Source organism: Elephas maximus, chromosome 16, assembly GCF_024166365.1.
Source record: "Elephas maximus indicus isolate mEleMax1 chromosome 16, mEleMax1 primary haplotype, whole genome shotgun sequence".
NCBI lineage: Eukaryota > Metazoa > Chordata > Mammalia > Proboscidea > Elephantidae > Elephas > Elephas maximus.
The window spans coordinates 64,069,156-64,082,441 of NC_064834.1; the positions used below are offsets into that span (position 1 = coordinate 64,069,156).

Sequence of the window (13,286 nt, forward strand, 5' to 3'; positions counted from 1 at the left end):
TCCCCAGGATGTAATAACCATTATGTACTTAAAATTGATTCAAAATCAAAATTGGTGATTTCCTTTCCATTATATTTAGGAATCACTAGATTTTGGATGGTTGGGCTTGAGGGAGTGGTGGTCCAGAAATTATTATTTTTTTCAAGTTGTTTTGGTGTGAGCTTTTGGATGTCTTTGTTTAGAATAGGTTAGATTCATTCCTGACACTCTTGAAAATCTGCTTTCTTAGAAACAGCTGTACCCTCTTACCTAATTCCTGAACATTCCCTGCTAACTGGGACACTTCACAAGATTGAGTTCACTAACGCTAATATCTAAAACCCAAGTAGTAAAGAAACATCTTGCAGTAGGTTAGAGGTTGCACATTTCTGGGAAGGAACTTACTTAGGAGCCAAGTGGCAGTTTCTGCATCTCTGAGACCTGATGGGGGATTAGAACGATCAGATTTACACCCCCTTCACTGCCCTCCCGGGTTGAGACTTTTGTAATGCGGTGGCATGCTGCTGGAGGGAGGCCAGCAGGAGGGAACCCCAGAAACTCAACAGTGTGAGGGGTGAGTCTGGACTTGTCAGGCCGAGAGGTCAGCTCACTGGCGTTTTAAAGGTTAGCTAAGGAAAGCACAATGGGATGCTTTCGTTTCATCGGAAGATAAATGAGAACGAGTGGAAATAAATTATGTTTAATGAACTTAAGTGGAAGTAATTGTTCAGGAGCCTGTGAAAGCTCCCCTTTGCTGGGCCGGGCCTTGGCTGCCGTGGTCACAAAGCCCAGTGGCTGGAGGTCGTCCTCATTTTCCAGATTTCAAGGTCCCCCTTTACGTGCCCACTCCCTGCCCCATTCCTCCTCATTAAGAAGAGTCGAACTGCGCTCTCTAGAACTGTAAGGCTTGGCAGTCCATTTTACCAGCTGGGTTGTTACGTTATAGAAAGGACAGGGAAGAGAATTTTGCTTTAAAGGCGAAGGCCTTAAGATGGTTCGAGTTAGTTCTATGTCTGTGCATATGGGCAAGAGAATTTGGATGAGAACCGACTGCACATTTATCCTCTCCCTGCCTGCCCTGTTCAATCATTTCCCAGTAAGAAGAATTTTAACGCCTCTGTGAGGATATGAGAAACTGTGAGTCGGCCGAATTCTGTAGATGGCAGGGAGCATCTTCCTCTTCCTCTGCTTGCTGCCTAAATGGATTTGATTCCAGGGAGCGAGAGAGAGACAAGTCAGCCATTGATCACTTAAAAAACAAATAGCCAGCACCCTCAATGTCAGGCTCTTGGGTTGTAGAAGGGAAACTTGGCAGCCTTGCGCAAACCCAGAAAAACTGGCTGGTGTCAAGTTGATTCTAACTCATAGCAGCCCTATAGGACAGAGTAGAACCGCCCCATTGGGTTTGCAAGGCTGTAGTCTTCATGGAAGCAGACTGTCACACCTTTCTTCCAGGGAGTAGGTGGTGGGTTTGAATCACCGACCTTTTGGTTGGCAGCTGAGTGCTTTAACAGCTACCGGGGCTCCTTGCAGCCTTGTGAGTCAGGGTAAATTCTGCAGAAGCCGGGCTGGGTGATACAGGGCCCTTTGAGGGTGCAGGCTGGTCGCGTCTCTTCTGTTTCTCACAGACATACCTCCCCACTGCTCCAAGTAAAACTGGAACCATGTGAAACCTTCTCTCATTTATTATTTTCAATAGGCAGAGCTATAGCTATCAATGGAAGTCTTGTCCAGGAAAACAATGTGCCGTTAGCTGGGTACATGGCCCCAGACAGAAAGGACCAACATTAAACTATGAAAGGGCCCTAGCTACTGCCACCAGATGGGTCCTGGGTGGCTCTTGGGTGTCTGAAAGCTGTGAAGTGAGGGGCAGGGTAAGAGGCTCTGGAGAAGCCCATTTGGCCAAGGGTGGAAGTTCACCTGCCACCCTTGCCTTGTCTGTGTGTAAGATGGTTGCAGGATGCCAAAGCAAGCTGTTCGCCAGATGTGTTGGGATGGGGCTGTACATGCAGACCTCCAGAATGGCTCTGTATAGGGATCCTTTCAGTCACTGCAGAAGCTGGAGAAGAAGTGGATGCTAATTGTTGGGGTAATAGGCTGTTGAGGCTGGGGGTCACCGTTCCTGACCGTTCCACCACCCTCTGGTTCATAGCCTGAAAAAAATCAGTTTTGTTGAGTCACCAAGGGTTGTTCATTGAAAAAGAAACCACCCCTTCGTCCCTAACCCCTCCTCTGCACCAACTCTCCATGGCTCCAGTGACGTGAAACATCTATTAACGTTTTACTAGTCGCCGTTGGCCTCAGCACAGCCATAATAAACAGCGTCTGGAAAATACATGGAGATGAGCTATAAACCCCCTTTTAATGTCAACCTGGAGTGGATGGTGTCCCTTCCTGGTGCTGGTCTCAGACCCTGGGAGGGCTGATAATTTAAGACCACTGAAGACCTTCTACATCCACCCCAAGGAGGGGAAAAGGCTGACAAATGTTTCTCTGTGCTGCTTTTGTTTTATTGTGCTGGGCTCGTAAAGGCACTCTCTGGCCCCATTTTTCTTCTGCAGAAAGGGAGAGCAATAGAGGAGTATTGAAGAGGAGGGCCGGGAGAGGCCAGGGCCAGCAGTGGCTGTATTTGTTTTCAGCGTCTGTTGATTAATAGGTTGTGAGGTGAATGGCAAGCTTTCTTTCCCTTTAGGTTAGCCATAGTTATAGAAGGTTGAGGGGTTGGGGTGAGAGGGGAGCTAGCAGAGGGGACTGATCTAGAAGTGCCTTAATCAATCTTTCATTTGCCAATTTCCAAATTGTGAGCAGCGTTTGGATGAGTGTGTGGTCACCTGGCGATGAGGGTGGCATGGCCAAGTTGCAGAACTCTATGCTTAAGTGTTCTTGAGAGGTCAAAGGTCAGCTGCAGAGGGGCCCAACCTCTCCCTGCCCCCCCCCGCCCCCGTAGTTCTGTGAATCCTTTGGGTGGAAAGGCTTTGCACTTTGAGGGCTGTTAAAGGATCCTTTCTTTATAGTTTAACTATTCAGTGCTCAAAACCCATAGAACTTAATGAACAGAACAGGGGAAGGCCTTGCTTTGGGAAATAGCATTTTCTCCAGGTCAGAAGCATAAAGCCCTAACAATTTAAAGTCAGATGAGGGTTTTGGTTCCTTTTAAATAGATAATTGTTTGCTTCATTTGACGGGCTCATTTCTTAGCTGACTTTAGTTTCTCGTTAGGGACCACATACAATGTGTTTTTATCATTGGAATCCTGCTGGGCCCTGATATTACCTGTGTACATTTGAGAAGGAGAAACATCCTATTAAATGTTCTTTACCCTCCACCTCCCTTAACCTGCAAAATGCTGTAAAACCCCCTGCTGATAGTACTCAGTGCCCTGAGGCAAGGGTGTCCCTGGCAGAAGCAGAGAGCTCTAACAACTCCTAAGTTTTGGTTTGGAGGAGAACAGGGCCCATTGTCCTGAGCCTGGTCCAGATCCCAATGACTGCTAGGTATGGGGTCTGGAGGACTGATTGCTGTTGAGTTGGGAAGCATCTGTATCCAATTGGGAAGGTTGGCCCAGACTCACCTCATCAGGACACATCTCACTACGTCAACACTGCGATTAACCCCATCCTGCCCTGAGCCTCCCAGACACCACTAGGTTTGTGCAGACAGAATGGGGGAGTGGTGGAGCACCCTGATGTATAGTTAGGCAGGTGAGGTGTCAAGGCCTAGGAACACCACTTTGCCAGGGCGTGTGACCTGGGCCAGGTTTCTTCACCCACCGCATGGCATTAATAACAAATGCTGACTTTTTCGATGTGAGAATTTAACGGAAGAAAGTATGTCACACCCTCATCAACACAGAAGCTGGTACAGGGTCAAGACTCCATTCATTGGGAGCTGTGACCTGCATTGGAGTCAGTTCTAGTGCTTCAGGTTTTGCAGGTGGTCAGTCCTTGTTTCTCAGGCCCCACCCTCATAACATCTGGACAAGGGCCTCCAGATGGCTCCAGGTGATGTGTCTCAGAGACAGCTGATGGTGGTGAACGTGGACAGCTGTGCCATAGCACCTTGAGGTGTTGTGGACTTTTATGAATTCTTGCTGTTTTTGTGGAGCAAACATTCATAGTTTCTGTCATCTTCTCAAAGAGTTAGTTACATGCTCTCCATATAGCCTACCACAACCACCACTACCATACTTTGAACACTAATTAGCTGTCACTAAGGTTAATGATTTTGTACCTCCAGGTAGTTTTGCAGACATACTTAGGTAAAGTAATTACCTAAAAGGCACATGGCTTTATGCTGCAGTTGTTTGCATTGAACGCAGGACTCTTGGTCTCTGGAAAGAGAAAAGGGGAGGGGATACATACTGCAGACTGTTTACCCCATCAACACCTCCATTCTAGATCATTGCATCCATTTAGATTCCATTAATGCATTTCTGGAAGGTTGTCTATATTCCTCCCCTGACTTCTTAACTCTTCTTTAAAAAAAAAAAGAAACAAAGGTAGGCTTTTCACATTTGAATTTTCTTAGGGTGGCACAGTTTTGAGCACTATCCTTAAAGACCTCTTCAAAGAAGTGGGAACTGTTCAAAGAGAAGAGGAAATTCTAAGGAATATTTTCTATTTATATTGTTTCGTGTTTCATTCATATCAGCTCACCCAGATTCTGAAAGGACATTCGTCAACTTCAACACATTTAATTTTCAACTCTTCTGTGGCGTTCTTACTTCTGAGCATAATAAAGTGATATTTTTTTCTCAAAAGAGATAAAAAATATATTTATCAGATATCACATTTTTAAGAAGGGTGTATGCCTGAGGAAGAGTGGCTACAAAACGTCCTCACACTCTTGCCCCATGTCCCTAATGAACATCCTTATGTTTGAAATAATGAGTGAAGGCTGCCTGTCATTTTAATTAGAAGAAAGAGTCTAGAGGGGTAGCTGAAGCCCGGGTGGTGCAGTGGTTAAGAGCTTGGCTTCTAACCAGAAGGTCAGCAGTTGAGTCCACCAGCCGCTCCTTGGAAACCCTGTGGGGCAGTTCTTGTCTGTCCTTATGGGGTCGCTATGAGTTGGAATCGACTCCACAGGAATGGGTTGTTTTGTCGTAGAGGGATAGCTAACCTCATCATTAGCTTCCATTGCATTACATAGTTTAAAGCTTCTTCATGTTGTGTGTTTAACTATGTGCCAGGAACTGAGCTAAACACTTAAATACACAATCTCATTTTAATTTTCACAATAACTCTGTAAGGTAGATACGGTTCTCATCCAAAAACACAGAAGTGGAGACCGGAGAGAGGTCACACTGCTAGATTGGCTTGGTAGAATTTGAACCTGGGACTTCTTGCTTTCACAGTCCTCACTCTGGTCACTTTTTAAGGCCCCGTTGTAACTGAGATGATGGCTGTGAGGGTATTGGGCTGGATGATTTCTGAAGGGCCAACCTGCTCTCGTCTGTGATTCCAAAACCCATTGCCCTCGAGTCAATTCCCGACTCATGCTGACCGAGTAGACTGTATTTAAAGAGCACAGCCATTTATGCAAAAGGAGTCTGTGAGATTGGCTCTGCCCTCTTTTTCTTCTGCTTGCCTTTGCAATCTGGTGGTTCTTAGGTTGTTCACGATATTGTGTCCACCACTCCCAGAGGCTGGGCACTACAGGGGACACAGAGTTCTAGAAGACACAGTCTTTGTCCTGAAGGAGCTTAAGTATGGTGGGACCAAGACAAGTGCATATGCAACTTCATTCAAGGCATAAAGTGTTATAGAAAGAAAATCCTCCAAACATAAAAGCAACCCAGGTATAGGCAGGTTGGTTGGAGCAGTGACTAGACCCTGGTTTCTGCAGGTATGACTGCATTCCCGCTTGTTGCCTGGGAACCAGGCAACTTGGAGAGGCGTAGTTATGCTGTTTTACAGGGACTTGGCTAGCTGGCATGGAATCAAGATCAGAAAAGAGAACCATGTCCTAGTAGGGCCCACACTTTTTCCCCTAAAGCCAGGCTGCCCCTAAAACTTCTCATCTCCCAAGGTACAGAACTTCAACTCAACAGGAAAAACTAGTTGATTATATTCAATCATACAGGAGCTTTAGCAGCCAGAACAGGGTACAACTTCTGTGGGAATCACCTTCATAGATGTATCTAAGAGAAAGAGTGAGAATTAATTTTTAAATCCCACACACTGTTAACATCACCATTGTCTACATGCTGTCTTTATCATTTACCAAACAAGCAGAGAAGGTGACCGCCACCCCCATTTCCTATTAGTCTTCCTAGGAAAACAACTGTGGAATTTTGGTGTTGTACTGCAGACGGAACCATGTCATCCAGACAGCTTCTCCCTAACAGTAGTGATAACAATAATAAACCTCTAATTTTGTGCTTACCGTGGACTATGGGTTCTGTGCTAAACCCTCTCCACGTACATTCTAAAAACTAGGACTTGACTCATGATTAGAACTCAAGTCTCTGTGTTTGCCTGTGTCCATGTGATTCTCTGGCCTAGGGATTCTCCATCATAGCTGAGTAGAAGAGCCACCCATGGTGCTTAACAGGCAGACCCAAGGTACCTAGGGCCTGAGCGCAGACTTACTGAATGAGGTTCCTACTGAAATAGAGTTCCTAGGAGTAGGGACCAGGGATCAGTACTTATAATAAGCATTCCAAGAGATGCTTGACTCAGCCAGGGTTGAGAACTATAGGCTTCATTACCTGTCATCCCTCCAACCCCATCACAGATTTATACTCTTGCTTCCTTCCATTGCTTTTGGCAATCCCCCTACCCAGAAGGCCTTGTACCCCAAAGTGACAGCCCCCCTCTTCTGAGCTATGTATGGTTCTTCCCGTTGGCCCCACCATTTTTCTACATTTACTTTACACTGTCCGGGACTGGTTTTCTTTGTTTCCTGCCAGAGAATGGAAAAATGGAAAGGTTCTGGAGGGTAGCAGTAATCCTGTTCCCTTCTACCTAATGGTCTTCACTCTGTGTTTGTCTCTCTGTCTCTGTCTGTCCCTCTCCACCCTAGCACACGGTGGAAACTTCTTGTTAGTTTCTTCTCAAGCAGCCCTAAACCCTGTTGTTCTGGCCTTGCTGAGACCTTGATGGCAGCCGACTCAGGGAGTGTCACTGGCTTCCAAAGCTCCCTCTGCTTTGGTTGCTTTTAATTTAAGTGCTGGGATTCCAAAAGGAGCCCTGGTGGCGGAACAGTTAAGTGCTCGGCTGTTAACCAAAAGATTGGTGGTTGGAATCTACCAGCTGTTCTGAGGGAGAAAAGACCTGGTGATGTGCTCCTGTAAAGATTACAGTTTCGGAAACTCTGGGACAGTTCTACTCTGTCATATAGGGTTGCTGTGAGTCAACTCACAAAGATGACAGCCTAGAAAACCCTGTGGGCAGTTCTGCGCTGTCACTTGGGGTCATCATAGTCAAAAATCAACTCGATGGCCCTTAACAGTGATTCCAAAATGGTAACTCACAACAAGAGGCACTTTTGAGCAACTGGCTAGCCTCTTTCTCTGAAAGAAACCAGTCGTTTATAGGAGCCAATAGACCAGGCCGTTGAAACTGTTGACTTCTTTTTCTGTAGTTTTTTCCTGGAACATCTAGTAAGGGCATATTTTTCTTTCCAAACCATACCCATGAAAAAGTTACAAGCGCCTTTTACTGACGCCTTTCCCACAATGAACCATGGTGAGAAATGCTCTTACCATATTATACCCCTTCTTCACCCATTAAAAAAAAAGAAAAAGGACAAGAAGAAAAACTATAAAGAGAACTGCTCAGTGGTCCCTGAACCCAAGAGGCGCTAGTGGGCAGCACTAGAACCTTACTTCTTTTCTCTTAATGCAATTCGTTTTCCTTGATGTTAATGCAAGTTGTGCCTTCCTAAAAGTAATAAAAGGAAATGAAGACACGTTCTGAAATGAAACTTGACTCTAATCCATTCGTCATCTAATACTAGCCTCTTTATCTTTGCTGGTACCTAATCTGGTTAAATGTCCCTGTTGTAGGATTTTAGTGAAAATCCTCTATTGGGAATAGGGTTTTTTGCAATTGGATTACTCTCAGTAAATGGCCCAGTAGTTCGCTTGTTTCAGCTTAATTTTTTCTTTGTGATCTTGCTAGGCTAAGTCACAGTACAGCATAGTGTAGGGGAGGAGGGGTGGGCTGTCATGGGGGAAAGAGAGGAGAATAATTTGGGAAGGCCTGGTCATGGCAACTAGAAGAATCTTTAAAGCGAGTTCCTTTTTCTCTGCATCTCTCTTCCTACCCACCCTTGTCGAACATAAAAATGCCCACACTTTGTTTTCTAGAACTGCCTATTTCTAAAATGCATACCTTTTATTAGCCCAATTCACCATCATCCAGCTAATTTATTAGGGGTCCCCTATGACTTCCTAATGAAATTCCTAATGAATCCGGCCTGCTGTAATCTGCATAAAATATGCAGGTGCTTGCCTGGCAGTTTAGAGCTTTCTGGTAAAGTTCACACTCCCTACCACAGCACGAGTGGGGCTATTTATCCACAATGTCTATAATGGATTGTTGTATTCCCACTGTTTCTAAGAGGCAGGGGCTAGGAGCTGGGGGGTAGGGGTGGGTAAAGAGGTCCGTGCAGGGTGGATTTGGGCTCTGCCAAAGTGTTTAAGTGTCCTGTAAATGAAGGTTTTCCTAGTCACCCCAGTCCCCAGGAAGCCTGCCCACTTCCTGGAGGTTCCACTCGTGGGCCTGGGGTGGGAGGTCCCCCCACAGGCAGGAACACAGTAGGCCTGGGAGGTTAAAGTCCGCTGCTTCTGACTTACCTGCAGATGGGAAAGGTGCAAACTCCTGGGCTCCATGATGGGGTGGTAATGGAAAAGGTATTTTAAAAGCCAGGCTTAGTGGGGAGGTAAAAACTGAAGCAAACCAACCCTCAGAGCTGCCTTACAACTGTTATTTTGAAATGCTTCGGGGTGGGGGGAGTTGAATGCAGCTTCTAAAATCAAGGTGGGAGGTATCAGAGGGAGGGAGCACTCAGGTGCTGGGAACCAGCTTGATGGTGGCTTTCTCTGTTCTTTCCTCCAACAGTCGAACAAAGTGCCAGTTGTGCAGCACCCCCACCACGTACACCCTCTCACGCCTCTCATTACGTACAGCAATGAACACTTCACCCCAGGAAACCCTCCTCCACACTTACCAGCCGACGTAGACCCCAAAACAGGTAGGCCGTGTGCTTGGGGGCCAAGAGAGAGTGCTGGTCTCCGCGCTCACAAATGACCTGCTGAGGCTTCCATGGGAAGCCCAGGAGTAGGGTGCGTGGGACTGGGGGTGAGGCCAGTGGTGGGAGGGGCTCCTGTTCCTCTCCTGGGAGTTGAAAAGGAAGCTCTTGGGGAGGCCAGAGCCTAGTGAGGGAGTAGATTCCCTCTCCAGTTGGAAAAGTCCACTTGCAGTGCTAGAGATACGCTTAAAGTGCCCAGTACCAGTACTCTTGACAGGCTCCCTTGGGAACCTCGCTATAAATCACTCTGTTTTCCAGCAGTGGCTCATAACTCCAACACCTTAAATCAGACTTGGAAGACGTAATAGTTCAAGAGGCTTCTCGTAGGTTCCCTCTCAGCTTCCTGGGCATAAGAGCCCTGACATCCTGGCTCCCGGATCCCTGGTTTCCTTGGCAGTAAAGGGACTCTTGTCACTGGACGGTGACTTGTTGATGCTACCTCCCGAGGCCACAGCTCTGGGTTCCACGTTCTCTTTGCTAATTTATTTGGGTTGTCTCTCCCCTATAAGATGGTTGGTATTTTTGAGCCCATTTTACAGATGTGAAAGTTGAAGCCCAGGAAAGTTTCATAATTTCATCATAGAACAACCAGTAGGATCTCAGTCCAAAGTTGTCCCTTCATCCTCTTTCCATCCCACTTGCTCTTTGACTGCTTTTTCCTCAAGGAATAGAGAGAGGCAAAAGCTGATGTTACTTGTAGTGCTCCTTACAGCAAGATTTAAAGCAAGCAGACAGCCACAGTGTGTGGTGGGGTAGTCTTGAGAGAAGGGGTAAGGCTGGGGTGTGTCTTTTTGTTCCAGAGAAGAACTAGCTAGGGGTTCCTATTCCCAGCTAATGAGAAGGATGGATCTCAAATGGTGATTTAGTGTCACTTTGTCAGAAGGAATTGTTTGGTTCCAGGCTGAGGTAGGCTGCCTCTTTAGGCGGCCTTCTCTGCCCCTGAATGAAGCCACACATTAGCTGTTTTTCACCAGCCTTGCCACCACTGAGCCCCCTTTGTGCCTTTGGGACTGAGCCTTGCATTTGGACAGCTAGGGGGGAAGCCAGAGGAGGCCGCCAGCCAGCCCCAGCTCTGCGAGTGAATGGCAGCATCAACGTCTCATTTAAATAATGGTAGTACAGGGAATAGCTTTTAAATGGTTATCGTAAAACATATGATTAACGTCTGTGGACTGTTTACTTTTCCTCTGCGAACATTCTTTCAAGTGTTCAGATGGCTCCGTGTATGGTCCAACCCCAGTTAATCTGTTTGGTTTTTGTAATAAGAGAGAAAGCAATGCCTGCATGAAAATGTCACCTAGGGAGACTTAATTTACAGATTAAAAGCTTCCTGAATGAATTACAAAAAAAAAAAAAAGTTTTCATCCAGGAACGGTCCCTCACTCCCTTCAATACTCTGGTTAGTTCCATGGTATTGTTCATTTTGCTTCCCACTTCAACTGTGGGGATCATTTCCTCTCTGTCAAAATTGCTCCCAGCCTTTTGCTCTCTTAGAATGCATGGCAAGGTATGCTCCTGTGGAATTAGGAAGTGGGCGGTGGCTTGTGCCTTCAGACTTCATGCAGGTGTGCTTCGTGAAGATTCTTTGCCCCATGAAGAGAGGTGGTACTTAGTCAGCAGGTGGGGTTAATTCACACAGGTGATTGTGTCTTCCAGCAAACTATTCTAGAATCAAGTATACCAAGCCTCCAACATCTCCCATTCCTTCAGTTCTGATTCTACCCTGGATAAAATGTCAAATGGTATTTGGTCACATTCTCCTACAATTCATCTTCTAAGGTGAGGGGAAAGCCTTCCAAAGGAGTTAGCTTTTCTTTTCTTTTTTTTGAAAGTAGGCAAGAGAAACCTTTCAAAAGATGTAACTCAAAAAGTATGTTAGAAGTCAGAGGAGTAACTCTAAGGTAGGGAAGTCATCAGAATTTAAAAGGATAAATTGACAAATTGGGAGGGCAAAGGGAATTGGTGTTAGTTGATAACGTACTATGTGTTAAGCACTTAACTTTTTTTAATTCAAGTAATCACAGCGATCACATTGGCGGAAATACCCAAGATGACATTCTCTGAGTCTGTCCAGTGCCACCACTGTATCAGTCCATCTAGAATGAGAGAAACTAGTTTTTCAAACTAAAGAAGAGGAGAAATGAGCTGAAACTTACCAAGAACTCTAAATTATGAAAAGAACCTCATGCTGGAATTACAGAAGAGATATTCCCTTCAGCCTTCCCCTGTTCCCATCCTCAAAAGTTTCTCTTCCCTTCTGTCCCCGCTTCGTACCTAAAATGCTGCTTCTTCTCTTAGGAATCCCACGGCCTCCGCACCCTCCAGATATATCTCCGTATTACCCACTATCGCCTGGCACTGTAGGACAAATCCCCCATCCGCTAGGATGGTTAGTACCACAGTAAGGAGTTCCATTTTTTAATTTCCTTTTCGTTTTTACATGGGCATGCTTATTATTTATTCTGTGCATGTATGTGTGTGCTTTCAAAGACAGGGTTGGGGAGGAAGGGCTTGGGGAAGATGGCTTGGTGAAGTGCCCTATGGGAAAGCAGACAAGTCAGTAGCCATTCAGATGGGTTATGTAGAAAAGGCTATTGATACTTAGCTATAGGAACCCATTGCTCTCAGAGGCTCCAGGGTTACTCTATGGACAAAGGTGCCCTTAAGATACTTAAGGAAATTCAGAACGCTCTGAGGGTTCATGTCCAATGAAGCAGATCCTTATCCTTCTGCCACTGTTCAGAGCCCAAGTCTAGAACGCTTGTGCTATTTTAGAGCCCAAACTGGAATCCTGTCATTGGACAAGGCAGCTGAGTCATCCCTTTTCAGGAGTTGCCTGTGTGGGAGCAGGTGAGCGGGAACAGGAGCAACCTAGTTTTGAAATCCAGGGGTAGGAGTGGGGACTGTTCTGTCAGAACCCCACAACCCCTAGCCCCATCCTGACCCTCACTCCCAAGGCTGACAGCAACAGCAGAAAGTTTTGTCTATTGAGATTCTCTGTATTATTTAGCCAGCATCTTTGAAAATCTTTGAACATTGAATGCTTTACCTAAATATGAGAGGTGGGGATGGGTCAGCTCAAACCCTCACCTAGCATGTGGGGCCTTCCTGGTGTCTCAGCCCCAGTGCCTGGCAGTGTCCGGATAATTCAGCTGCCTTTTTCAATTTGTCTTTTTGTCACCCAGTCTTCTTTTTAAAGTAATATCAGCCATTAACCATTCTCAGACAACTTTAAAAATGTGTTGAAATGAGTTGAAAGGCCTTTAATGTCTAAGCACACAGTGTGTGTGTATGATGTGTATTTTGTGATTGTGTGTTTTGTGTATGTCTCCATGTTTACCAGTGATCTCACTATTCTCTTAAAAAAAAAAAAAAAGATTTGTTGCATCCTAATAGAAATAGGAAATAAAAGATCCTGGTAAAACCCTGAAATTTGAGTCTTGGGGGAGGCATCACTTCATAGCCTTAAAGAATAAACTTTGAGAGTGATTTCATGCCAGTTCTACACTTAACTTCTCTAATGGAATAGAGTCTGTGCTTTAAAAAAAAAACAAAACAAACAAAGAAAACCCCTGCTATGTAGTAACTAGATGAAATACCAACCCTAGGTGTAGGTTTCTGTTAATTTTTTACCTCCATATTTTTGTTTGGAGAGTAGGCATGAACGTGATTGTGTGACTCATTTCTTCTTAAATAGGATGGGCCACTTCTTGAATAGTTCTCAGTCATCATTTGCCCCACTCAGCTGATGGGGAGATACTTGAAGGCTAGATAAAAAGGAATAGCCAACTCAGAGAGCCCTCTGTCAAAAAACGTGGTGTGTCTTTCATGAGGATGCTATTTTGCATGTTGCTGTATTTTTTAATTATTGTAATGAGGTGTGATTGTCTATTGGTTACCCACAATTCTTCTTGGAGACTCTCCCCCCAAGTAACTCTTGTCAACACTTGTTAATTTGACAAAAGGCTACAAATTAAGCTCTGTTAATTTAATGTTTTCTCACCAAGATCTAAATACCGAAAGAGGCCCAAAGCGCAACTGAAGTCCTTTGA

At 45.4% G+C, this 13,286-nt stretch overlaps 1 protein-coding gene across 30 annotated transcripts in view; it reads left to right on the forward strand.

The window, feature by feature from the left end:
• The window catches only part of TCF7L2 (transcription factor 7 like 2), a 221,089-nt gene that overhangs the window by 184,415 nt on the left and 23,388 nt on the right, over nt 1-13,286 (forward strand). For 25 of the 30 annotated variants that reach the window (XM_049855897.1, XM_049855902.1, XM_049855901.1 and 22 more), the window contains 2 exons: nt 9,045-9,177; nt 11,533-11,635. In XM_049855897.1, coding sequence (XP_049711854.1) covers nt 9,045-9,177; nt 11,533-11,635 — 236 coding nt within the window. The remainder of the gene's footprint in view (nt 1-9,044; nt 9,178-11,532; nt 11,636-13,286) is intronic. The other 5 variants (XM_049855899.1, XM_049855905.1, XM_049855911.1 and 2 more) reach the window with 1 other exon arrangement.